The sequence below is a fragment of the Sorghum bicolor genome, chromosome 7, assembly GCF_000003195.3.
Source record: "Sorghum bicolor cultivar BTx623 chromosome 7, Sorghum_bicolor_NCBIv3, whole genome shotgun sequence".
NCBI classification, from domain to species: domain Eukaryota; kingdom Viridiplantae; phylum Streptophyta; class Magnoliopsida; order Poales; family Poaceae; genus Sorghum; species Sorghum bicolor.
Window position 1 is genome coordinate 65468138 of NC_012876.2, and position 27424 is coordinate 65495561.

A 27424-nucleotide genomic window follows, 5' to 3' on the forward strand; every position below is an offset into this window, starting at 1 on the left:
GGCCCCAGACGGCAAAAGGCCAGGTGATGGGGATCGTCTGCAGGGCCTGAGCGGGGAGATGAATCTGCCGAGCGTAAAACTGGCATCCTTCACAGGTCCGCACGATCTCAGTGGTGTCGGCCACAGCTGTGGGCTAGTAGAAGCCTTGTCGGAAGGCATTTCCTACCAGCGTCCGAGGCGCGGCATGGTGGCCACAAGCCCTTGAGTGTACGTCCTGCAGGAGCTTGATTCCCTCCTGTCGTGGGATGCAACGCATAAGGACGCCCGAGGGGCTGCGCTTATACATCTCCCCGTCAAGGAGGACAAAGGTCTTGGCGCGACGTGCCACGCGCCTTGCCTCAGCCAAGTCTGGGGGCAAAGTGCCGTCGACGAGGCGTTGAAGCAAAGGGTAGCGCCAGTCAGGCGAGTCGTCAGACGCAGGTGGTTCTGGTTCGATGTCCATGGCCTCCTGCTCTAGAGCGGCGGAATCCCTGGGGTCGGAACTTGGTTCGTTCGGGAGTTCGTCCGACCCCCCATCGCCCTTGTAGTCGACGGAAGGCTTGTAGAGGTCGCTGACAAAAACATCCGGGGGGACTGTGGCCCGTTCGGATGCCATCTTGGCAAGCGCGTCGGCGGCCTCATTATATTTCCTTAACACGTGGTTGAGTTCGAGGCCGTCGAACTTTTCCTCCAGGCGTCGGACCGCTTTGCAGTACGCGTCCATTTTGGGATCGTGGTAGCTAGACTCCTTCATGACTTGGTCGATGATGAGTCTAGAATCGCCTCGGACTTCGAGCCGTTTGATCTCGAGCTCGATTGCGATGTGGAGACCATTGACGAGGGCCTCGTACTCGGCTGTGTTGTTTGAGGCGGCAAAATGGAGTCGGATCGTATACCGCATCTTTACCCCGAGGGGTGAGATGAAAACGAGGCCCGCGCCGGCCCCGGTTTTTATCAAAGACCCATCGAAGTACAAGGTCCAGCACTCGTGCTGGATCTGTGGTGGGGGAGCTGAGTCCCGGTCCACTCTGCCACGAAATCCGCCAGGACTTGGGATTTTATGGCCTTTCGAGGCTCGTAGGTGATCCCATCACCCATGAGCTCTATGGCCCACTTAGCGATTCTTCCGTTGGCCTCTCGGTTCTGAATTACTTCTCCCAGGGGGAAAGATGATATCACCGAGACTGGATGAGACTCAAAGTAATGGCGGAGCTTGCGCCGGGTCAAAACTACAGCGTAGAGTAGTTTTTGGATCTGGGGGTATCGGGTCTTTGTGTCGGATAGTACTTCGCTGACGAAGTACACCGGTGTTTGGACCAGAAGGGCGTGCCCTTTTTCCTTCCTTTCGACCACGACAACCGCACTGGCCACCTGATCGGTAGCTGCGACATAGAGAAGAAGTGGTTCCCCCTCGGCGGGGGGCACCAGGACGGGAGGGTTCGTGAGCAGAGCCTTGAGCTTATCGAGGGCTTCCTGGGCCTCGGGGGTCCAGGAAAAATGCTCGGATTTCCTTAATAACCTATACAGAGGTAGCCCTTTTTCCCCGAGACGAGAGATAAAACGGCTTAGGGAGGCTAGACATCCCATGACCCTCTGTACTCCCTTTAGGTTGCGAATCTGGCCCATGTTTGCGATGGCCGAAACTTTTTCTGGATTGGCCTCGATCCCTCGCTCGGACACGATAAACCCGAGGAGCATGCCACGGGGGACCCCAAAAACACATTTTTCGGGGTTGAGCCTAATCCCCTTTGCCCCGAGGCATTGGAACGTTTCTTCCAGGTCGGCAACCAGGCCGCTTGCTTTCCTGGACTTGACGACAATGTCGTCTACGTAAGCTTCCACTGTTTTGCCTATAAGGTTCCCAAAGACCTGGAGCATACATCGTTGATATGTAGCCCCTGCGTTCTTGAGGCTGAAAGGCATGGTTACGTAGCAATACATTCCAAAAGGGGTGATGAAAGAAGTCGCGAGCTGGTCGGACTCTTTCATCTTGATTTGGTGGTAATCGGAATATGCACCAAGAAAAGATAAAATTTCGCATCCCGCGGTGGAGTCAACTATCTGATCAATACGAGGTAATGGAAAGGGGTTTTTTGGACATGCTTTATTTAAACTATTATAGTCTACACACATCCTCCACTTCCCATTTTTCTTTTTGACTAGTACGGGATTAGCTAACCACTCAGGATGGAATACCTCCTTAATGAATCCGGCCGCCAACAGCTTGTGGATTTCTTCCCCGATGGCCTGACGCTTCTCCTCGTCAAATTTGCGCAGGCGTTGCTTCACGGGCTTGGAGCCGGCTCGGATGTCCAAGTAGTGCTCGGCGACTTCCCTCGGTATGCTAGGCATGTCTGAGGGGCTCCACGCAAATATGTCAGTGTTTGCGCGGAGAAAGTCGACGAGCACCACTTCCTATTTGGGGTCGAGGCTGGAACTAATCCTCAACGCCCTGCCCTCAGAGGTTCCGGGGTCGAGGAAGACTAGCTTGGTTTCCTCCACCGGCTCGAAGCTCCCGGCGTGACGCTTGGGGTCGGGGACGTCCTGGTCGCAGTCGCCGAGGCCGGTAAGGATGGCCAGAGACTCAGCCAGAGCCTCGGCTTGCTCAATGCACTCGACGTCGCACTGATAAGCGTGCTGACTGGTCGTGCTGACGGTGATGATGCGCTTTGGCCCCGGCATCTTGAGCTTGAGATAGGTGTAGTTGGGGACGGCCATGAACTTGGCGTAGCATGGTCGTCCCAGGATTGCGTGGTAGGTCCCTGGGAACCCGACCACATGGAAAGTGAGGACCTCCCGCCTGAAGTTGTCAGGGGTTCCGAAGCAAACGGACAGATCGATCTGTCTGAGAGGATGGGCACGATGTCCCGGCACCACTCCATGGAATGGTGCTATGTCGTTCCTTAGCCGGGACTTACTGATCCACATGAGGGCCAGAGTCTCAGCATAAAGGATGTTGAGGCCGCTGCCTCCGTCCATCAGCACCTTGGTGAGACGGGTCTCGGCGATGATTGGGTCGACGATCAGAGGATAGCTCCGGGGGTTGGGGATCCGATCCGGGTGATCCTGTCGATCGAACGTGATTGCGCTCTCGGACCACTTAAGGTACGAGGGCGTGGCCGCGGTGACTGCGCAAACCTCTCGGAGTTCTTGCTTCTTCTGACTTGCAGTGAGGCGAGCCGCACGTCCCCCAAAGATCAAGAGAGAGTTCTTGATTTTGGGAAAACCTTCCCCCTGAGGGTCGTCGTCCTTGGGGGGCTCTTCAGTGCTTTCCTTGGTGATGATGTCGGTGTAGTACCGACGGAGGACAGTGCATTCCTCAAGGGTGTGCTTGGTTGGTCCTCTGTGATAGGGGCACGGTTTCTTTAACATCTCGTCAAAGAGACCGGGGCCAGCAGGAGCCCGCTTGGGGTTCTTGCGATCGGCGGCGGCGACTAAGTTGTCGTCCGGCTGACCCTATCTCCCCTTGCGTCCCTTCTTTTTCTTCTTGGGGTCGCGTGATCCCGAGGCCTCGGTGGCCTCAGCCTTCTGTTTCCCCTTTGTTGAAACATCAGAGAAGATGGCGCCAACTGCCTCTTCGCCCGAGGCAAAGTTGGTGGCGATGTCGAGCAGTTGGCTAGTGCTTGTGGGGGTCTTGCGACCGAGCTCGTGTACGAGCTCTTTGCAAGTGGTGCTGGAAATAAAGGCTCCGATGACGTCGGAGTCCGTGATGTTGGGGAGCTCGGTGCATTGTTTGGAGAATCGCCGGATGAAATTTCGGAGGGACTCGTCTGGCTTCTGCCGGCAGCTCCTGAGATCCTAGGAGTTCCCAGGGCGCACGTATGTGCCCTGGAAGTTCCTGACAAAGATCCTGACCAGGTCAGCCCAGTCGTGGATCATGCGCTCAGGGAGGTGCTCGAGCCATGCCCTAGCCATATCGGCTAGATGCAGTGGGAGGTTGCGGATGATGAGCAGGTCGTCGTCCGCTCCACCTAGCTGGCACGCTAGGCGGTAATCTGCCAGCCAGAGCTTAGGGTTGGTTTCCCCTGAGTACTTGGCGAGGTTGGCGGGCTGTCGGAATCGCGCCGGAAACTTGGCCCTGCGTATGGCCTCGCTGAAGACGCGGGGCCCCGGAGGCTCTGGAGACGTGCTGCGGTCGTGATCGGGATCATACCTTCCACCTCGGCACGGTCGATAGCGTCGAGACTCGGCTTCGTTCCTGTCACGCCGCCTGGCCTCGAGGGTGGCCCGAACATCTGCGTCAGCCCCGACGCGTCCGTGGACTGATGGGGCCCTGTTGCCCCACTGCGGATTAGGGGGCGGCGGACCCTGCACCGTTGGTGCCTTGTTAGGAGGGGGTCGGTCCTCTTGGCGTCTCGAGCCGTGTGATTGTGATGCAGAACTCTCCGCATTTTGTACCACAGCCTGCTCCAGGAGACCACGTAGTCCCTGGCACACTCTCCTTCCTTCAGGAGTCGACGGCCCGGGCATGGCCCTAAGGAGGAGTGCAGCGGCCATCACATTCTGGCTGGCCGTGCTGAAGACCGGGGCGTCACCCCCTGTGTCCTCGACGATACGACGGTTGATGTCGCGGGCGCGGCGTCTAGCTTCGCCTCCGTCTCTGTGGCCAGTCGGGTCTCGGACCAGGGCTTCGCGAAGTTGGTGGAGGCGTGTGCGTTCTTCTTCGAGCCTGGCCTCCAGCTCATTGAGCTGCTCGAGGTCAGGGCGGTGTCCTCCTACGGGGGCTGATGCTACCCCTCGGGCAACAGGATCGGTCCCGGGAGTAGGGTTGGGAGGTGGGGTTGCATTCCCCTGCCTAGAGGGCCCTGCGCCCCCTGGGCATTAGGCGACGTCTCCCCTGCTTCCAGGTTGAAACATTCTCGCGACGGGTCATAGCTCCCGTCTTCGGAGTCGGAGCGGCCGAGACAATAGTTGCTGGCCTCCAAGAAGCGCATGAAGGTCTCCGGGTCGCCACACCCGGAAAAGTCAGGGTCGATCCACTCGTCATCGCCTAAGGTGGGGTCCTCTGGGTATGATGAGACGGGCGGTGTGGAGATGAGGTCCAGGGTAGACCTTAAGTGGTGCCCTGGAAGTTCCGCGTACGCACTTAACGAAGTGCTCACGGAAGAGGCGTAGGTAGCGGCAGCGTTCCTGAGCCCGAAAGGGAACTCGGATGCCCCTTTGTCCCCCTTACGAGGGACGGGTGCAGGCCGTGCCTTCCCCTTTGACCGGGGCGGGACGGGAGGCCGCGATGATCCTCTGCTGGTCCTGGGAGCGGAGCTTGATGCACCGCGAGTCCTTCCTCTAGCGCCCGTCGGGCCGGAGGAACGGGCGACCTGATGAGGAATATGCGGGGGGAGGGCCGGACAGGTCCTGGCCTCAGTGGTAGGGTTGGAGATCCTGGATTTCTGACGCCCCCGCTGGGTGCCCCCCGCACGGTGTCCCGAACGGCTCCCACGCACTGACTGTGGTGGGATCGGCTCGGGACTAGGCTCGACTTCACCACGTGGCGGGAGGAGGACCATGTCGTAGCCGGAACCGAGAGACATGAACTCCAAACTCCCAAACGTCATGATGGTGCCACGGCGGAGCAGGTGAAATCCGTCTGCCATCCAAGCCTTCCCAGTAGGGACAGGCGAGCGTCACGCAGAAGGCCCCTACGTGGCGCGCCAACTGTCGGCGTCTAGACTCGTGGTCTAGGGACTAACGAGTATAAGTCTGCGTGATTACCCGAGCTTGGATGGTGGTGCAAGTGAGACACAGGAGATTTATACTGGTTCAGGCCAAGAATGCCCTACGTCCAGTGTGATCGGGGGTTCTGTATAACTTTGCACCCAGAGGTGCTTGTAGTAGGGGGTACAAGCAGGTTGCGAGAGAGGGCTAAGTCCCAGGTCTCGACTTAGTGGTGGACAGAGTGCTGTTGATGCTCTGTGGAAGAGTGTATTGGGCGTGTGTGTACCTGATCCTAGCTATGAGCCCTGGCTCCCCTTTTATAGCCTCAAGGGGAGACAGGGATTTACATGGGTAGATTTCCCTCTGCCGAGCGGAAGAGTCACAGTTCCGACCCTGTGAAGCCTGTCCTTCTTGTCCTTGAGGGATGGCTGTTTCTGTGGAGGGTTACCGAGCCCTGTAGAAGTCATGGGGGTCGGATCGCCGGTACTGCTGATCATCCCGTCAATAGTGGGAAAGGACGTCAAATAGTGGTGCTGATTAACCTCCCCCATTCCCTTTCTACTGTGAGGCAGTACGCCACAGTAAAAGAGGTAAGGCCACAGTGACCAGGGTGGTTGGAACAGTCGGCACCCTGCCTTGCTGCGGTATGGGAGTCATCGCGCTTGTCACTTCGTGGGTACGGACGCCGTATGGTGGAAGTCTTGTTGACCTGGTGGAGCGGGGTCCGACGCCTGAGCCCAGAAGGGATCGGGTGAGGCGGAACTTGCGTCCGAAACCCCGAAGGGTCGGGCGAGTCGGAACTTGCGTCCGAGGCCCCGAGGGGTCGGGCGAGTCGGAACTTGCGTCCGAGGCCCTAAGGGGTCGGGCGAGTCGGAACTTGCGTCCGAGGCCCTGAGGGGTCGGGCGAGTCGGAACTTACGTCCGAGGCCCTGAGGGGTCAGGCGAGTCGGAACTTGCGTCCGAGGCCCTAAGGGGTTAAATGAGCTGGGGACCGTGCCCCGGTGATTATGGTTAATATGCTCTGTTTTCTGCGTTTTTTATTATTCTGATTTGGGTATCCCTTTTTATGGTACCCAACACATTCGATGAAATTTTCTTTCACAAACTAAACAAGGTGTGTGTTTAGACCTCTAGACGACGTAAACTGATCTTTAGACCCTTGGAGTCGGCGCGAGGATTTATGGCTCAAGGTAACATATCTCGACGTCATATATCTTGGTTGCAAGGTGTCTACCGCGCACAGTAGGGCATCTTAGATGACATTGACACGGCTGGTACCTTAAAGCCGTAGCTCCAACCTAAAAGTCGGCATCCTAGATGGCGCTGACATGGCTAGTACCTTAGAGCCATAGATCTTGACTCCAACCTTAAAGTCAAGATCTATGGCTCTAAAGTACAATACTATGAGAAAGACAGCTGGCTAATGCGCAAAATGTTGGGATTCAAGAAGTTTCTTGCCGATGGCCAAAAGAGCCCCTGAATAATCTCATCACTGAACATTCCTATTATTCCCTGGCTATTATGGTCAAAAGTTACAGAATTCAAATTGGAGAACGTGCAGGTGCATTGCATAAAGCAAAAGATCCAATATTCTTTTTTGAACCAAGTCATTAGTCACGCACCTTATTTAGTTCACTCTAAAAACTAAATTTTTTTAAGACTCTCCGTCACATCGAATCTTGTAACATATGCATGGAGCATTAAATATAGATAAAAATAAAAACTAATTGCACAGTTTGCTTGTAAATCGCGAGACGAATCTTTTAAACCTAGTTACTCTATTATTGAACAATGTTTGTCAAATAAAAACGAAAGTGTTATAGTGTCAAAGTCCAAAAAAATTGGATCTAAACAAGGCCAAAGTCTATTAACTTTATATGTACGTAATTGAAAATGCACGCTCTAGAACTTGTGTTACTATTCATTTAAAAAAGGATTATTTTTCAGATATGACTACTAGTATTACATAATCTTTGCGTTCAAAACACACGAGAGATGAATTTATGCAAAAGAAATTAAACTTTTGCCTATTTTACATCTCACAATTGACGTGTTAAAATATAAGTAGTACTGTACCTTTAACATGTTAAATTATGCAGACCACATGTGACGATATTCAAATTAATTAGTAGTGTGCTAGGTAAGGCCGCATGGTTTAAATTATAATAAAATACTATACTCATAGAAATTTACAGCTACATCTGTATTTAAAAACGCTTTGGCGGCACTACCGCGCTAGGCAGTAAGTAGTGACTTTGTAGCTATAAGTCACAGATTTTGTGGGAACAATGAACTAAAGATCTACTTGATTTGTTATAAAAAAATATCATGTTAAATAACTTTAGCAAGCAAAATACCAAAAATCGGATATAAATATTTACCACGGATTTGACAAGCCAAATATGAGACTTAGGACATTGGCAAATTTTGGTAGCAAACCAAACAACATCTAAAAACTTGGTTTCTAAAGGTTTTGATAACCAAATTTTGGCCATCTCCAACAGTTTGCCAAAATTCAATTGGCAAATGTTGTGTTTTGGCAAGTTGCTAAAAGAATATGCCAAATTAAAAAGAGACTCTCCAATATTTTTTATTTTTAACTTGCCAAAGTACGGCATTTGAGAGCCTGCGTAGGTTTGTTGCTGCAGTTGTTGAGATTTTTGGAGTTGAATACCTCACGTATCCAACAAGGGGCATGTGGATAAGCCCACTATCATTTTGAAGGTTGTTGCTTCAAACAATCTTTGATATGACATGTCTTCTTTAGAATGCCCCAGTCTCATAATGACATAAATGTTTCATAAACTTGATTTTATATGTTATAGTTTATTGTGATGGACACATTTGTATTAGCTACACATTTATATTTCATCCAGTTGAACAATAAAATACTTAAATGTAATTTGTGATTTGTTTTCACTCAAGCAATGGTTTTTTTTACAAGTGCCGTTTATGCTTGTTCATGTTCCATCAGGCCATGGCGCCATCATGTCCTTGCAACAGTGTCATCATGTCCTGCAAAAGCGACAAGGCGCCATCAACCATCTGTCCCATCACCAAGACAAGACCTCGAATTATTTGACAGAGGCCCTGTTTAGTTTCCCACCCAAAAATTTTTCATCCATCCCATCGAATCTTTGGACACATGCATGAAACATTAAATGTATATAAAAAAATAAACTAATTACACAGTTTGGTTTGAAATCGCGAGACGAATCTTTTAAGCCTAGTTACTCCATGATTAGCCTTAAGTGCTACAGTAACCCACATATGCTAATGACAGATTAATTATACTTAATAGATTTGTCTTGCAGTTTCCTGACGAGCTATGTAATTTGTTTTTTTATTAGTTTCTAAAAACCCCTCCCGACATTCTTCCGACATATCCGATGTGACATGCAAAAAATTTTCATCTCCAATCTAAACGGGCCCAGAGTAGGATGCGCGCGCGTATAGATACGCGCCTAGAGGCCCTTGATGGCAAATTTGACAAATTATTGGAGAGTAAATTTTCTTGTTTAGCTAAAATTTTAAAGATGACAACCTCATTTGACAAACTGTTAGAGATGCTCTAATTAGGCTCTAAACATAAGCAAGACTAGCTCAAATGAGTGTGGAATGTACTTTTGAAACATAGAAGTTGATTATTGTTATTCCCACGCAATAATATGTGTCGCCTCCAAAATTTGACCTATGAAGTACCTAGGCTAAAATCACTTCATCCATATTTAAATACTTGACTTAAGTATTGATGCTTAAACTTTTCTATATTTATTTCACGAAGAAATGACACTATCTATCATCTAGCAGTAAGATCTAGTTTGTCAATTATGCTCATTTAGATAGTGTGTATACGTATATGACCGTTCGTACTTTTTTCGGCATGGTTTTTTATCAATGATGTGGGAGCCTGAGTACAGCAACAGCTCCTCCTCCTGCGGCAGCAGTGCGTGCTGCCATGGGCGGATCCATAAAGACATTGGGTGCGGCCGCACCCAGAGAAAAATAAAAAACAGTAGTAAATGCTAAATTTTCACTAAATATTTGCACCAGATGTCACAAAGTCTTGCACCCACAAAGACAAATGCATCCTCCTTGAATTTGCTCTAGCTCCGCCACTGCCATGACGGCGTGGAGGAGATGGACGACGGGTGCAGCAGCTACTGAGTGAGGAGTGCTGCAGATGGCGGTGGCCGGAGCTGGAGGAAGTCTGGTGGTTGACAAATGGACGCCACAGTAGGGCTAAATGGTCATGTTTGACACCGTTAGATGAAGAAGTGGATGGAATGATGTATTCTCTCTATCCCAATTCCCAAATTATAAGTCGTTCCAAAAATCTTAGAGAATCAGCATTTCAAGTTTGACCAAAATTATAAAAAGTATTACAAAGATTTATAATAGTAAATAGATATAATATAAAAATATAATTAATAAAAAAATATAATGATATTTAGTTGTTATCATAAATATTATTATCTTATGATATAAATTTGATCAAACTTGAGGTGGTTTGACTCTCCAAAATTTTTAAAATGACTTATAATTTGAGATGGAGGGAGTAGAAAACAAAGAAGTTCAGAACGGTGGCACTCATGGGAGCTTAACTTTTTTAATAGCTTGTGTATAATTACAATTTTTTTAATGGCACACAGGTAAAAGTCTCGATAAATAGAGCATAATAAAACAAGGGATAAAACTATTTCTAAAAAGAAAATACCATGGGTCAGAATATACGTAATGACAGATATGATCTATTCCTTTCGCTTGTCTTCTTGCTCTAGGAACAGTTCGTGCTTAGCTATCACTCTAGTTAGATGATTCCACCTCGGCCTCCTCCTTTGGGACAGAAGATTCATTCTTTTTACCATTTTCATCTTTGAGCATCACATTAATGGGCCGTCCCATCAATATCTGCAATAATGGTTAGATCATATGTCAAGGTCTTGTTTAGATCCAAAAGCTTTTAGAATTTGGCTGCTATAGCACTTTCATTTATATATGGTAATTAATGTCTAATTATAGACTAACTAGGCTCAAAAGACTCGTCTGGCAATTTACAGACAATTGTGCAATTAATTTATTTTTTATCTATATTTAATACTTTATGCATACGTCTAAAGATTCGATGTGATGGAGAATCTTGTAACTCTTGGAATTTTGAAGGCATATAGGCCTTGTTTAGTTTTCAAAAAATTTTACAAAATTTTTCAGATTTCCCGTCACATCGAATCTTTAGACGTATGCATGGAGTATTAAATATAGACGAAAATAAAAACTAATTGCACAGTTTGGTCGGAATTGACGAGACGAATCTTTTGAGCCTAGTTAGTCATGATTAAACAATATTTATCAAATACAAACGAAAATGCTACAATGTCGTTTTCCCAAATTTGTTTGGAACTAAACAAGGCCATAAACAAGACCCAAATATGAAAACAACTGGTATGAAGTAGAACTTTAACAGAAAACAGACTACATACTTGTACATGGCACACTCCATTAATATTTTACCTTTCCATTGAAAGCAGATATGGCGGCCTCTGCGGTCTCTTTTGAAGAAAAAGAAACAAATGCATAACCAGCAGATCGCCTCGGAGTGGTGGTATGAAAGATGACTTCAGCTGATATCACACCTGGGGCAGAGGCAAATAATTCCCGAAGGTGACGATTTCTTACTCTCCATGTCAAATTTCCGACAAACACAATATACTTTTCCATGGGATTTGATACCACAACAGGTTGCTTAGGTTGCTTCTTTCTAGGTCTTGCAAAGTCCACCTTAATTTTTCTATCATTTAAAATCTACATCAAAATAGATGGGAAAGGGTCAGTTAAGCAGAGTGAGCTGAAAGTAAGATGAACGTTTCGTTCACTTAAACTTACAGTTGAATTGAGATGGGTGAGAGCTGCAAGAGCATCCTCTTCTGAACCCATGGTTACAAACGCCAATCCTCTGTTTTTACTGGCACTGTACATTGAAAGCTAGGAAATCAAAGAAGAAAAATAATCATTAATGGTGTTACTATTTTCTTCCGTACATAATTTTACAACAAAAAAGAGAAATAGATAACCACCCATCATGAATTGGATCGATGAGTGATAATGCTAACCACTATACTAAGCAAAGGTGATAAATATGTGGCACTGCAATCTAACACAAGCATCCTTCCTTTCTCCTCCGAACAAGAGGGCGTGAGTTTCAACATGGGAACAAAGTAATTTCAGACTTCTATCAGCATCAGCACCTATGCTTTCACACTACTGAGCCTAGATTCACAGGACCCAAAAACAAACTAGGTAATCATATAAGATTAGCCCATATGTTGTTCTTTTTAAAGTACATATATAGATAGAAAATAAAGGGAAGAGAACCTTGCTAGTAATTAAGCTCTCTACACACTAGTACAATGGAGTTTGCAGCAACCTGGCAAGAACTCCGAATGTTCCCAGATAGTAGCAGAATTCTGGTTTGCTGGGTAATACTCCCTCCAGTCGACTTGCTCTGCTCAAGTAGGTTAAATAGTTCGAAGCTGAAGTAAAACACATTATATGCCCGCATTCTTTCTTTCTTTCTTTTTGCAAGGACCGAGAGCATTTCAGATTTTCAATTTTTCATGAAGTCATGCCGTATTTGTATCTACATGAATTAAGCTACATCAAACTGTGATCTAGCTCTTATTAAGCAACGTTAAACTATAGCAACACTAGCTCTTCATTCTGGATGGCAGCCAGTAATTTTGTCAGCATCCACTGTCAAACTCGATTGCCGTTAGTCCGTTACTACTATTATAGAGCTGATCTTTTTTTTGAAGAAAGCATTGCATAGCTAATCTTAGGAAGAAAAACTTCGCAAACTGCATTCTGTTCACTCTTTTGACTCCGACTAGATAAGGCCATAAGGGATGGAAGGGACTGAAGCAGACGTCTACCTCGACGCCGACGACTGAGCCGTGGGTCTGGAAGAGCGCGCGCATTTCGTCGGCCGTGGAGTCCCACGGGATGTTCTGCGCGACGAGGCGTGTCCTCGGGCCCACTTGCTCGACCGTCTCCGCCTCCGGCGCTTGGGCAGCTGGGGCCGCCGGCGCACTAGCCGCCGCGCAGGCAGCGAAGGCGGCGCGAGAACTGGCAGGGGCGGCGAAGGAGACGTGGTGCTTCGGGAAGCGCAGGGGGGGCCGTGGCTGGCACTGGCAGGCGGGGAACCCGGGTAGGACGAGGCGGGCGAGGGGAAGAGCCATGGCGGCGAGCTCGCGACGCAGCGGATGGCGCGAAGATATCCATCCGTGACGCGGGCTCGTTTGGTTTTATCCGCCACGGCAAAATATCCCAGCTCCCGAGCGTAAACTTTCCATGTGGTTCACGGCCATCGCCCTCGCCAAGTGTCCGCCCGTCTTGCCGAACGTTTGAGTGAGTGATAAGCACATTGTTGATCGATCTATGAAATGGCAAGACAAGCCTAGCACTAAGAAATGTTGTTTTTCTGTAACAAACATCACCTCCTAAGTGATGATGTAAGACCTTTGTAAACTTTCATTATTTCATGGGCCATTTTGGGGCCAATATAAAGAAATAAAATCAGGTGGGGAACGACTCCCCGTTGACCTTAAAAAAAATTACAGGAGCAGGTGGGGAACGACTCCCCGTTGACCTTAAAAAAAATTACAGGAGCAGAGCAGAGTGACGCTTATATACAGAGAAACAAATGCGAACCAATATGTATTTATTTATGCATAATGACTTGATAGAGTACAAATAATTCTTTCAACATCAAACAGTCTTCGGTTCTTCATCTACGAGCACCCAAGCACACAATCTCCATGCCTTACTATGATCATGGTGGGTTGCATCTTGCAAGTGCAGTTCATACAACACCATACATATGTACAAGCAGTTTTTCCAAAGAGGAGAGAAGAAAAACAATAGTACAGACGCTATATACAATGAGGAGTACCCCTAACATGATGTTGATCAATTCTTTGTGTCAACTCCTTTCTCAGACGTTGTACTCTGATCAAGTTCCTTTTCAAGCTCCTCGATGACTGGCTCCACAGCAGCATCAATCTCATCACAGACCTTGTCGATCTGTACAAGCGAGAAGTATGAACCTTTATTCCAGGTTAACTTTCACTTCACATGTTAACTCGAGATAGTAAAATATTCAATGCTCGGTTTATGACTTTATGTTACTGTCAAATGATGCAGAAACTATCGTCATATAAAGTTTTGTTAATAAAATCCGACTAAATCACTTCTGGATGCCTTGCGAGTTGCAGACCTATGTTTTTCTCAGTTTTCTTTACAGAAATTGCCATTAACTTATGATGCCACCAAAAGTGTCACTCATGCAGCGCCAAGTAAGCAATCTTATGTACTGTAAAACATTTTTTGTGCACAGCACCACCAGAAATATTGCAAATGATTACCGATCTCAGTTCCTCACAAGAAACAACTAACCTCCTTCAAAGCAAGTCCTTTACATTGCTTGAGAGTGCTATATGCTCTCCAAAAGAAATTGCCACGACCAGTTCTCAATACACATTGTTACTTAGCATGCATTAAATTTTCCACTTTACAAGTGCAACGGAGATAGGTAGCAAATTAACCTAAAGAAATTACTAAAATAATCACTTTTTGTTTTTGTTTTAGGAGATAAATATATATCTACACATACATATATCAGCTAGCAGTATTTTCAGAAAGCAAGCACAATATTTCCTTTTGCTCAATTCGTAATTTGCAATGATACAATATCTAAAATAAGATTATCTGTCTTGTCCAATGGTAATATGGAAATAAGTATGGCATGACAATATCGAAGAACAAAAATACAAGAGAACAAAAGCGAACCTTTTCAGCGACTGCTTCAAACTTCTCTGCATCATCATCCACCACCTCAGCAATGTGCTCAACATCCTCTGCTGCTTTCTGCAGAGACCCATCTTCAGGAAGTTGCTTAGCCACATTCGCAGCTAGCTTCTCTGTTACTTCAGCTATATGCTCCACAACCTCCACAGCATTCTCCACGAACCCCACGGTCTCGTCTGGCCATATAGAAATAAGAATCTCCAAACTTATCAGTTATCACCGAGCTTAATGATATGTAAATACTTGGTACCAATTAATGTGATGATTATGTTCAAGTCGTATTGTGAATTAGAATGTTATTTCTTCGCAGTTGACTATAGAACATTATAAATAAGCATGAGACAGGAGAAGAAAAACAGTATTAAGTTGATATTATATTCTTATTATGTACCTTCGAGATGCCTAACTCTGTTGTAGAACGGCACGACCGTGTACACCACACCTCCCAGAACCCACCGTGCCCTGGGAGAACAAAAATAAAAGAATAGGATTGGTTGCGGTTCACACGAAAAGAAACCAACAACCACACCCTTAGCTTGTTGCTGATGTACTATAAAGGAATCCCAACTCGTATCATACCAGCTAGGAATCGTTGAAGAGCCTAGACGCTGACCTCCACTGACGGCGGCGGCTGCCAAATCCGCGGAAACAATATCCGAGTTCTTGAGGATAACCCAACTGCGCAGAACCACAACCTCATGAACAAATCATGCGCTAGCTTGAACGCGAGGTATATAAAAGGTACCGCGGTTAAAGTAAACGGACATGAAAGGCGGGAGGAAGCAATTACCCCGAGTCGATGTCACTCAAATCGGTAGCATCCACGGTAGGAAGATTCTCCCCGTTCCTGCATCGAGACCAGGAACACCAGAAATCACAAAACTAAGTCCCCAAACTTGGGTGCCAATCTAGGAAAGGGAAACAGCAAGGGAAGCAAGAAGAGCACTCGCCTCTGGTCTTCCTGCGCAGCCGGGGCGGGGGTGGGACCGATCGGCTGCATGGTGAGAGTTGCCATGGATGGAGCAGAGCGATGGGGATTCGATTTGGGGGAAGCGAAGCCGATGAGGAAAATTTGGGAATGAGATAGATAGACTGGTGGAATGGAATGGCAGGGGGGATTTTTCAGATCGGAGACGAGGTTTGTGTGGCCCGTACGCGAAGGTGTCGTGCTTAACCACCCAACGATCTGAGCCGCTTAAAGTTGATCGGACGGCTCCCGGTAGCTGCGGCGTCGCGATTATCATCCGCGCTGGGTTAACTGATCGAAGGTGGGCAAAATAGACGGAGACGACAACCTACTGGCGTCGCGGCAACCAACGAGCTAGCCTAAGCCTGTTCGCTCCGCCGAATAGTATTTTTTTTCTAAATAATAAATTAACAAATAGTAATACTTTTAGTCTTTAGTCATGGATTATCGGTCAAGTAAGGCCCCCAAAAACCCAAAACTTTACAAGATTTCCCATCACATCGAATCTTGCGGCACATGCATGGAGTATTAAATATAGATAAAAATAAAAACTAATTCATAATTTGTCTGTAAATCATGAGACGAATCTTTTAAGCCTAGTTACTCCATGATTGGACAATATTTGTCAAATAAAAACGAAAATGCTATAGTGTCAAAATTCAAAAAGTTTTTGGATCTAAACAAGCCCTAAACGTGGCTGGCTAATGCAAGAGATTTGAGTCTGACCGCGTCAGTTAGGCCTTGTTTAGATCAAAAAGGTTTTAGATTTTGATACTGTAGCACTTTCGTTTTTATTTGACAAACATTGTCTAATTATAGAGTAACTAGGCTTAAAAGATTCGTCTCGTGATTTACAGACAAACTGTGCAATTAGTTTTTCTTTTTATCTATATTTAATGCTTTATACATGTGCCGAAAGATTCGATGTGATGGGAAATCTTGAAAAGTTTTTGGTTTTTAGGATGAACTAAACAAGGCCTTAGTACATCGGTGCATTGTTTCTTGGCGGCCTCAACCTCACGCGGGAATTGGTGGCTGCTGCAGTGTTGCTGGGTTGCCAGGAGGTGAGTTTCATGCTGACCGAGGAGATCTGGAAGAATTTTTTGAATGCATTGCGATACCTAGTTTGTCATTTTCGTCCATATTTAATTTGCAAAAGTGAATTTCGAAAACTGGTGTTGGAAGTCGATTGACATTTGGAACAGGGATAAAAATATGTGCCAGCACATCAACTGTGAATGAACTCTGCATCCATACACATACACCGGCACCGTGGACGAGGTGGATGTAGATGCAACCTGATTTTTCTCAACTCTGCCTAAGTCTGTGTTCTCTGATTCCATAAGACAGACATTGTGTGCATCTCCCTCTTTCCAGTTATGGATTGCATTGCGTTAGTCAGTGGCAACGGCAATGCCTCCTGCTTGCCATCCATTCTCCAATGTTATTCCTTCACCAGTTATTTAGTTCAAAGTAGTACTAATTGTATCGATGTGAAGCGTGTTTCCTTCTAACCATGCATTCATCAGTAAGCAGAAACATGTCATTTCCTACTAATTATTTGTCAGATTTCTGGGTACAAACATGAACGAAATTAAAACGTGATAAATTGAGTAATAAATTAGACATTTTCTTGGTAATTTAGCTAGTTCATTTCGAGATCCAGCATCGTCTTAATACTGCAATTATCTCCCCCTGCATAAGATTTATGTTTTGTTGGTCCAACTCTAGGAATGATTTCGAATGAGAGAATACCCGTGGAAAAACTGCTCACTCAATACAAAGAGGGATGGATTAAACTGGAATAAAGGCAATAACTGACCAATAATTTGGAACGCCTACTATGTTTTTTTTTTCAAAAAGAAAATATTGAATTCAACAAAGATTGTGAAATTTATTAATTCTCTTGTAAGGTAAACATGGTCTAATGCCTAAAGGAAAAAAAAACCTACGTTAATGAACAAAGTCAAGGTCTAATGTCATGCCTTCACCAAAGTCAAGGTCTTCAACTCTTCATAATATTGGACGCCCTTCTGCTAAACTCTTTCAGTTTGCTAAAACAGTGATCCATCTCTTGTTTTCGTTTATAATAACCGGTTACTGCTGAACTTACATGTCATGTGCGGGCGCACATATGCCCGGAGAGCCCGCGACGTGCACAGGGACGCCGAGCGCGCGGCTAGGGCCTAGGAAGGGCAGGTGAGTGGCTTGGAGGAATAGGAGGAAAGCTAGTTAGTTGTTTCCTTGTTAAGATTAGTCCTACAATTAAGGAGAGCTTTCTCCAACTATTAGGCCACGGGCCATATATGCTATACGCTGAAACTAATTGAGATCAAGAAAGAAGTTATCCCTATTCTCCCTATCTCTCTGTAAGACGACGACTGAGGGGCATAACCTCGCCGGCGTGACGGACAGCGGCTACGAACTACATAGCCAGGGTCTGGCCAGTCAGGGGTTCAAGGCCCTTGACAACCTGGTATCACGGTCTCGTCGATCCTTGCCCACGCGCTCCGACCACTCGTCCACTGCAGCCAACCACCCGCCACTGTCGCCATCACCACAAAGGTCCACCGCAGCCATGGCCGAACCCACCCTTGCCGACATGCTCGCTGAACTGAAGTCCCTCAGCAACGAGGTGACATCCCTGAAGTCCGACATGGCAGCCATGAAGGACAAATCCTCGTCGTCATCGGACAACGGCGGGGGCCGCCACCCCGAAGGCCAGCGCGACTCGGATCAGTTCGTCAAGCACAAAAAGTAGGATTTTCCCCGCTTTGATGGCATGGTCGATCCGATGCTCTTCATCAACAAATGCGAGTCGTTTTTCCACCACCACCACACCATGGGGGAGGAACGTGTTCGGATGGCATCTTACCATCTGGACGACGTTACGCAGCTGTGGTACGACCAGCTCAAAGACGACGAGGGTGCGCCGTCCTAGGGCAAGTTGAAGGACCTCCTACACCTCCGGTTCGGACCACCCCTCCACTCAGCCCCGATGTTCGAGCTTTCTGAGTGCCGACGCACAGGGTCCGTCGAGGACTATGCCAATCGGTTTCAGGTGCTCCTGCCCCATGCCGGTAGGCTTGACGAAGCCCAAAGGGTCCAACTCTTCACCGGCGGCCTCCTTCCACCCCTGAGTCACACGGTGCACATCCACAATCCCGAGACCCTTGCTACCGCGATGAGTTTGGCGCACCAGGTGGAGCTCATGGAGATCGACAGGCCACCTCCGACTCCGGTCCGACCAGGCGCCCGCGGTCTGCTGCCGCCACCACCAGCTCGGCTGGCCCTGCTCGCAACGCCACAACAGCTGGCCCTGCCCGTGCCTTAGGCGGGTGATGACTAGGGACGCCTCGAGGGTAACCACCGGCGCCTCTCCACGGTGGAGCAGGCAGAATGTCGCCGCCTTGGCCTATGTTTTAACTGTGATGAAAAACACTCGTGGCCACAACAGGTTTTGCAAGCGGATCTTCTTCATCGACAGTGTGCAGATTGACGACACCAAGACGCCGCTGACGTAGGGGACAAGGAGGCTCCCTGCTTTTCAATGCAGGCGGTGGCTGGCGTGTCCATGGCGGACACCATGCAACTCCAAGTGAACCTGGGGCCGCTTCGCTTGTCGCGCTCCTCGACTCGGGCAACACCCACAACTTCATCTCCGAGGAGGCAGCGCGACGTTCCGATCTGCCTCTCCGCCACCGACCCCGTCTCACGGCCATGGTAGCCAATGGCGAGAAGATCACCTGCGCGGGCGTCATCCGCAACGCGCTCCTGCTCATCACCGGTGCTACCTTCCCGGCGGATCTCTTCATCATGCCCCTGGCCGGGTACGACATCATCCTCGGCACCAAGTGGCTCGGTGTGCTGGGACCCATTGTCTGGGACCTGGTCAACCGACGCATGTCGTTCCAGTGCGGGGCCTGCACTGTCTCCTGGACTGGTGTGGCCACTGCAGCTGGGCTGGCTGTGTGCGCACTTTTGGCCGACAAACCTCTCCTGGAGGCCCTCCTCGCCATGTTTGTGGACGTCTTCACCACACCAACTGGCCTCCCTCCCAAGCGCGCCCACGACCACCATATCCTATTGAAGCACGATGCGCAGCTGGTAGCCATACGCCCCTATCCATACCCGGCTGCCCACAAGGATGAGTTGGAGAGGCAATGTGTTGCCATGATGGAACAGGGGATCATCTGCCACAGCGACTCACCATTCTCGTCGCTGGTCCTCCTCGTGAAGAAGCCCGACGGTTCCTGGCGCTTCTGCGTTGACTACGGGCCCTGAACGCCATGACGATCAAGGACGCCTTCCCGATCCCGGTGGTAGACTAGCTACTGGATGAGCTCAACGGCGCCAAGTTCTTCACCAAGCTCGACTTGCGGTCGGGGTACCACCAGGTCCGCATGTGGCCCGAGGACATCCACAAGATGTCTTTCCGCACGCATAAAGGCCTGTACGAGTTTGTGGTCATGGCATTTGGCCTCTACAACGCGCCGGCCATGTTCCAAGCATTGATGAACAACGTCCTCCGGCCGTTTCTCCATCGCTTCTGTTGATGCAAAAGATGATCTGCAAACACAAAGGGCTAATACCTAATTCAAACGTTAAGGTGTGCCAGCCGATTTGACCTTACAACCGACAAAGGTGGTAACTCGAACACTTTGGTCCCGACAACAGTGATGCGCCCGGATGTCACGGCCAAGAGGTGCTCACACGGAACTCGAGAATTCGTCGAGATTGACTCGAAGAATCCTTAAGAACTCGTAGTAAAAAGAAAATATGACGAAGTCATCGAAAAGTAGATGCTAGAATATGTGTAAAAACTTGTGTTTGATTGATTGATAGATATCTCATTACATTGCCACGGGGTCTAAATTTATACCCTGTCTCAAAGAGCTACAACCAGACACGACTAGGACTCGAACTCCATATTAAACAGAATCTGTATACAAAACAAACTCTAATAACTATGGAAAGCATTAAATTATCTTCCACAACCGATCGGTACACCATCACGAGTCAATCGGCAACCCCTGCGCTTTTCTTCATAACCATCGGCAGACCGCCTTTCACAGCCATCGGCAGCCATCAATACTAGTCATCGGCATGAACCCATCACCACTCCTGGACTTAGACATATCTTGCCGTTTTCCCATCGACACCAACCCTCATCGGCAACTCTCCTATAGACTTGTCACCATTTTTCCGCCTGCCGATCCACACCTCATTAACTCCAGGTGCGCATCCGAAGATACGTGTCCAAAAATGGTGTCAACACATGCCCCCCAATTTCGGAGTATAAAATCATTAATGCTCCAAAATTTTCTTCAGTAATGACGCCTTTCCGCAATTACTCCTTCCAATTGGTAATCAATCACCAAATCTGAAAAACCTCAGCCTGATTCTCCTGCATGCTCCTCGAATTTCTCAACTTCTCGAACTGAATCTCCCTAGAACACGTTCATTAGCAATGTTTCTGTTATACAAGACTGTCGATGAACCGACCAGGAGATCTTGCACAGTAAGATATCTTCAAAATCATGACCGCTTGCTGTCAAATCACCTGTGCAACCCCTTGATTATCGTGCGAACAGTTACCATATCCACCTGAACACCCTCAGATTTCTCGGATGCAACGAAGAGAGAAGTCAGATTTGCCCCTGCCCTCTTTGTCCTATAAATACTTCCTTCTCCGGTACTTTTCTTCCATCCTGTCATTCTACAGCCTCATACCCACCTTTCTAGCGGCGGCACTGCTCAAGAACTTCAAGAACTCCGGTCAAAGATCTCCTCCGACAATCTTCCGAGTCTTCGAGTTCTTCCTCTCTCTGAGAAGAAATGGCCATCAACTTCATCGTCCCTGAGGTCAATCCAACACCCCCTTCCTTCTTTATACTTTTGTTGTACTCCTATTCATCTACGAATCTATTTACTGAGTACATTTTTTTCTTCTTTGTTTCCTTTTCTATTCTTCCAACCTTCAAATCTCTTAGGAGTTGGCCGATAAAATTGTAATCCCCACTGATCAACCTCACTTCCAGTGTCTTGGTCCATTGGGAAATCCAGATCCTACCGATTTAATAAATGCAGAGACAAATAGGATCCCCTTTAGGGTTGAAAACTTCTCTTTAGATCTGTGGAAAGATACTTTTCGTTCTTGGCCTAGTCTTACTAAGGGGTGGAAAGACTGGTTCCTGAGAATCGGCAACTCAAATGAAGTCCAATGGGGTGAGCAAAAATTAGACCAATGTATTAGACTATCCATTGCCGATATGGAGAGGAACGAGTCGTTGTTGATAGCCGCTTCATACTTTTGGTCACACACCCTTAATGCGTTTGTATTTGGACATGGCTCTGCTTCTCCTACTCTTGCCGATGTGCTCATGCTCACCGGTTTAGATATATCAACTGCCGATAATAGTCATCTGTTTGATAGTAAGCCTAGCTCTAAAGTGGAAACTCGCAGCATCGGCGGTTGGTCCGGGTATATTCAGAAGTACCGAAAAACAGGATCAGTTGGGGAAAGGGTACACACCATTTTTCTGAATATGTGGCTAGATAAATTCGTATTTTGCGGCCGATCGGCAGGACCAACTTCTGTTTATCTATCGACAGTAGAAAAATTAGCCGGTGGTGGTCGTTTTTTCCCTCGGCCGATACTTGCTAGGCTCTGTTTATCATCTTCTTCATCAAGTAGCCGAGAAGCTTTTGCTAGGCCAATCCATCGGCAACTTAGGAGGACCTTGGTGGTTCATCAACATGTGGCTCAGTATTCATATGCATAAGCACCTTGGATTCAACCTCTTTGCACAGCGCTTTCCTAGGGACATAGCCGAAGATTATGAATTGGATGACGAAGAATCGGCAACTCGCTCCTCTTTCAACTATGGTGAAGCCGCCATAGTCTTACCTGGTACTGGTGGCAATGAAGACCAGGTCAGCCGATTCTTCCAAACTCTATATGAGGGCCTAGCCAAAGATCAGCGGGCATGGATGCCTTATGAGGATCCAGAACCAGATTCCCGCTCACTTTCCACCCCTTTGATGATGCCCTCAACAAGGACCATGATCTGATGATGGCAATTATCACCCCGAGAGCTATACCAGTGAATTTCTTTGGCAGTGGGAAAATTTGCAACCTCACTTATGAGTTTTACAATCCATCGGCATTGGCTCGTCAATTGGCTTTTGGGTAGCTGCCGATTAGACTGAGTTATGCTGATAGTGAAACCAAGGGAAACCATAACTAGTGGTCTTGAATGGATTAGGATAGCCCAACTTCCACCAAATGCCGATACATCAGACATCGATCTATCGGCCTGGATCCCAGCTCTCTTCATTACTCAAGCATACAAACAGTGGTGGGAGGAGTGGAAAGAGTATCTGTTCTGCACATTGGCTCTCACATACCGCGGTATGATCGACCCCAAGTATAAAGTCTCTGAAAACACTGTAAGTCTTTAACCGATGCTTCAACCCTTCTATTACATTTATCCTTATCGGTAACTCACTTTCCCCCTTTTGAACAGGTTAACGACACACCACCAACCGTCAGCAGAAGTGGTAAGCCGATCGAGCTCCTTCCATCAGGCCCAATTTCTCTAATCGGCAACAATGCACCAAGCCTAGCAGCTCTAATGCACCGGAATGTGCGCTTCAAGAAGATAACCACCAAACGAGCAAAGATATCTCCATCGTTCACCGCTGCTACCTTGGCACATGCTTTCAAGGTAAATCTTTGATTTCCTCAATTTATACCGATTTCCGTTCTATACTTACACGATTTTTTCAGGACACATCGGCTGCCATGGGAACCTCATCGGTAACTTTATCTTTCAGCAAGATTCTCACTAACACTCTCCCTAAACCCTAAACCCTAAAAGTACCAAGTCACAAGCAAAGCGTCAGAAGACAGCAGTGTCTTCTCTTCCTCACCTAGCATCACCGCTTCATGTAGAATCGTCCCCTTCTTCACCAGAAGCCCAGACTCAGCAAGCACCATCTCCACCTCAACCACAAGAAGCACCTCCGCTACAAGAAACATCAGCCGATGTGCTTGAGCAGACTGCCGATCTGGTAGATCCAATCATACCATCGGTGGTTTCTTCAGAACAGACAAGCACTGTACCCCCTCAAGGTAAATTACTGCCCACAACATTATCACCGATGGATTTATCTCTTCAAATTATAAGCAATCTTATTATCTTTTTCAGTTGACATTGTTCCATCGGCAACTCCAGCCGATCGACTCGTGGTACCAACAGCGCCAACTAGCCAAAGGCGTGAAATAGCCTTGAAACAAGTAAGTTATCTGATTTCTATTCCTTATGACTAATATCTGATCATCAAATAACCTATCTTATTTTTCTCCAGGAACAAGACTCTCCGGACAGCTTGTTTTCCTTCGCCATCGAGATTTCTGATGATGAGGGCGAGGAAGCAAGCTCCTCTCCAGCAGTAGGGATTTCATCGGCAGAAATCAGAGCAAAACTCGAGGATCTGCTAGCCATGCTACATCAAGATACCACTCAATTGGTTGATGACTCTGAGCCAGCCAAAACTCTACTCAAAGCTCTTAGGGGTCAAATCCCAGCCGACGTCGAGGAAGTTCTTTTCCAAGCTGCACACCTGGAAAGCCGTCAGCTCCAATATCAAAAGGCTACCCAGCGTCTTGCCGATAGAGCCACCCACGCCCAGCTCTCAGAGGAAGTAATGTAAGTGAAACGCCTTGCCGATGAGAAACACAAGAGCATCGGCATTCTACAGTCCTCAGGGGAGACACTGAGGCAGAAGATCTCCGATGTATCGGCAAAAAGGGAAGCCCTTCTGGCAGAGCTCAAGCAAGTAGAAGAGGCTCTCTCTCAAGTTCGGCAAGAAGAAAGTCAGCTGCCCGAAATGATCAAGACCCTCCAACAAGAACGAAACATTCAGGCCCGCAAGGCGCTGCAGATGAAGAAGAAGTTGAAGCTAGTGGAGGGCTCTACCGATGAAGACATCCGGGAGATAGAAGAAGCCGATCAAATCCGTCTGCAAGCCATATCGGCCATGCAAGCCTTGCTGAATATATGAGCTCTCCATCGGCGGCGTGTTTTGTTCTGTCTTTAGAAACTTCTGATTATTTTTGTCTAGCTGATAGGATTGTTATCGACATCCTTTAAAACATCATGCTCAGTCCTAGATACATCTTAATCTAGCCGATAGGAATGTTATCGGCACTTAAACTTTCATGCATCGACCCAAATGCTTGGGTAATACTTCTTTAAATACTTTCCATTCAATGCTCTGGGAAATTCAACTCCTTCGAGAGTCTCCAAAATATAAGCATTACCAGGAGCAGACCGATTTACCCGATAAGGACCTTCCCAATTAGGAGACCATTTTCCAAACTTTGAACTTTTAGTCCCAATCGGTAAAATTAATTTTCATACCAAATCTCCATCGGCAAACTCCTTAGCTTTTACCCTTTTATCATACCACTTAGCAACTCTCTTTTTATTTTCTTCTATACTTATCAAAGCCCTCAGCCCATGCCCTGCTAAATCATCTAACTCATCTTTCATCAAAGTAGCATAGTCATCAGCAGCCAACTGGTCTTGAAAAGATAGTCGCCTAGATCCAGTCTTAATTTCCCATGGTAGCACTGCATCGTGTCCATATACTAACTGATAAGGTGAAACTTTGGTTGATCCATGACATGCCATCCGATATGACCATAAAGCTTCAGTCAATAATGTATGCCACTTCCTAGGATTTTCTTCAATCTTTCGTTTGATGAGCTTAATAATTCCTTTGTTAGATGCTTTGGCCTGCCCATTAGCTTGAGCATAATAAGGAGAAGAATTCAACACTTTAATTCTCATACCGATTGCAAATTCATCAAACTCTCCCGATGTAAACATAGTACCTTGATCGGTAGTGATTGTTTGAGGAATACCAAATCGGTAAACAATATGCTCTTTCACAAAATCAATCATATTAGCTGATGTTACTTTCTTCAAAGGAATAGCTTCAACCCACTTAGTGAAATAATCAGTGACAACCTATCACAGCATGTCACAGCCTATCACAGCTTGTCAAAGCCTGTCACACCCTGTCACAGCCTATCACACGTATAGGGCCCTCTTCTATGACACCTCTAAATTTCATGTCTCTAAACCAAGGTAAAAATCTAGACTTAACCATATTTTATGTGTCCATACCAAGAATCCTTGTCACAGCCTGTCATAGTTATAGGACCCTTGTCACAGTCTGTCACACTATCAGACCCTCGTCACACCTTGTCACACCTATAGGGCCTTGCCTATGACACCTCGAAATTTAATGACTCCAAACCATGGTAAAAATCTAGACTTAACCATATTTCATATGTCCATACCAAGAATCCTTGTCACAGCTATCAGACCCTTGTCACAGCCTGTCATAACTATCGGACCCTTGTCACAACATGTCACAACTATAGGGCCTTGTCTGTGACAACTCAAAATTTTATGACTCCAAACAATGGTAAAAATCTAGACTTAACCATATTTCATATGTCCATACCAAGAATCCTTATCACAGCTGTAGGACCCTTTGTCACAACCTGTCACAACTATCGAACCCTTGTCACAGCTATAGGGCCTTGTCTGCGACACCTCTGAATTTTATGATTTCAAACCATGGTAAAAATCTAAACTTAACCATATTTCATGTGTCCATACCAAGAATCCTTGTCACAGCCTGTCATAGATATAGGACCCTTGTCACAGCCTCTCACAGCTATCGGACCCTTATCATAGCTTGTCACACCTATAGAGCCTTGTCTGTGACACCTCAAAATTTCATGACTCCAAACCATGGTAAAAATCTAGACTTAACCATATTTTATGTGTCCATACCAAGAATCCTTGTCACAACCTATCATAGGTATAGAACCCTTGTCACAGCCTCTCACAGCTATCGGACACTTGTCACAACTTATCACACCTATAGGGCCTTAACTGTGACACCTCAAAATTCCATGACTCCAAACCATGGTAAAAATCTAGACTTAACAATATTTCATGTGTCCGTACCAAGAATCCTTGTCACAGCCTATCACAGCTATCGGACCCTTGTCACAGCTTGTCACCCCTATAGGGCCTCATCTGTGACGCCTCGAAATTTCATGACTCCAAACCATGGTAAAAATCTAGACTTAACCATATTTCATGTGTCCATACCAAGAATCTTTATCACACTGTCATAGGTATAGGACCCTTGTCACAGCCTGTCACAGCTATCGGACCCTTGTCACACTTTGTCACACCTATAGGGCCTTGTCTGTGACACCTCAAAATTTCATGACTCCAAACCATAGTAAAAATGACGTAACCATATTTCATGTGTCCATACCAAGAATCTTTGTCACAGTCTGTCATAGGTATAGGACCCTTTCACAGCATGTCACAGCTATCAGACCCTTGTCACAGCTTGTCACACCTATAGGGCCTTGCTTGTGACACCTCGAAATTTAATGACTCCAAACCATGGTAAAAATCTAGACTTAACCATATTTCATGTGTCCATACCAATAATCCTTGTCACAGCCTGTCATAGGTATAGGACCCTTGTCACAGCCTGTCACAGCTATCGGACCCTTGTCACACCTTGTCACACCTATAGGGCCTTGCCTGTGACACCTCGAAATTTCATGACTCCAAACCATGGTAAAAATCTAGACTTAAACCATATTTCATGTGTCCATACCAAGAATCCTTGTCACAGCATGTCATAGGTATAGAACCCTTGTCACAGCCTGTTACAGCTATCGGACCCTTGTCACAGCTTGTCACACCTGTAGGGCTTTGCTTGTGACACCTCGAAATTTCATGAATCCAAACCATGGTAAAAATCTAGACTTAACCATATTTCATGTGTCCATACCAAGAATCTTTGTCACATCCTGTCATAGGTATAGGACCCTTGTCACAGCCTGTCACAGCT

The 27424-nt window shown here is 46.9% G+C and overlaps 2 protein-coding genes across 2 annotated transcripts; both read right to left on the reverse strand.

Moving 5' to 3' along the window:
* On the reverse strand, positions 10206-12914 carry LOC8055386 (RNA-binding protein CP33, chloroplastic). Its single transcript, XM_002445947.2, has 4 exons — positions 12561-12914; positions 11515-11613; positions 11143-11433; positions 10206-10542 (listed from the first exon to the last, which is right to left on the reverse strand). Exons 1-4 carry the CDS (start codon positions 12864-12866, stop codon positions 10438-10440), a joined length of 801 nt encoding a protein of 266 aa, XP_002445992.1. The 5' UTR covers positions 12867-12914; the 3' UTR covers positions 10206-10437.
* LOC8055387 lies at positions 13322-15795 on the reverse strand. The gene is made up of 6 exons (XM_002445948.2): positions 15444-15795; positions 15284-15340; positions 15073-15171; positions 14885-14955; positions 14476-14669; positions 13322-13710 (listed from the first exon to the last, which is right to left on the reverse strand). The coding sequence occupies exons 1-6, from the start codon at positions 15506-15508 to the stop codon at positions 13597-13599; spliced, it is 600 nt and encodes a 199-aa protein (XP_002445993.1). The 5' UTR covers positions 15509-15795; the 3' UTR covers positions 13322-13596.

Excerpts from the sequence above, each read along its gene's own strand:
- LOC8055387 (XM_002445948.2), bottom strand. The coding sequence starts at position 15,508 with ATGGCAACTCTCACCATGCAGCCGATCGGTCCCACCCCCGCCCCGGCT. Across the intron at positions 15,341-15,443 it reads GCTGCGCAGGAAGACCAGAG|GAACGGGGAGAATCTTCCTA; the intron begins GCGAGTGCTCTT and ends GTCTCGATGCAG. Across the intron at positions 15,172-15,283 it reads TTGAGTGACATCGACTCGGG|TTGGGTTATCCTCAAGAACT; the intron begins GTAATTGCTTCC and ends GGTTCTGCGCAG.
- LOC8055386 (XM_002445947.2), bottom strand. The coding sequence starts at position 12,866 with ATGGCTCTTCCCCTCGCCCGCCTCGTCCTACCCGGGTTCCCCGCCTGC. Across the intron at positions 11,614-12,560 it reads GCTCAGTCGTCGGCGTCGAG|CTTTCAATGTACAGTGCCAG; the intron begins GTAGACGTCTGC and ends TTGATTTCCTAG. Across the intron at positions 11,434-11,514 it reads TCACCCATCTCAATTCAACT|ATTTTAAATGATAGAAAAAT; the intron begins GTAAGTTTAAGT and ends ATTTTGATGTAG.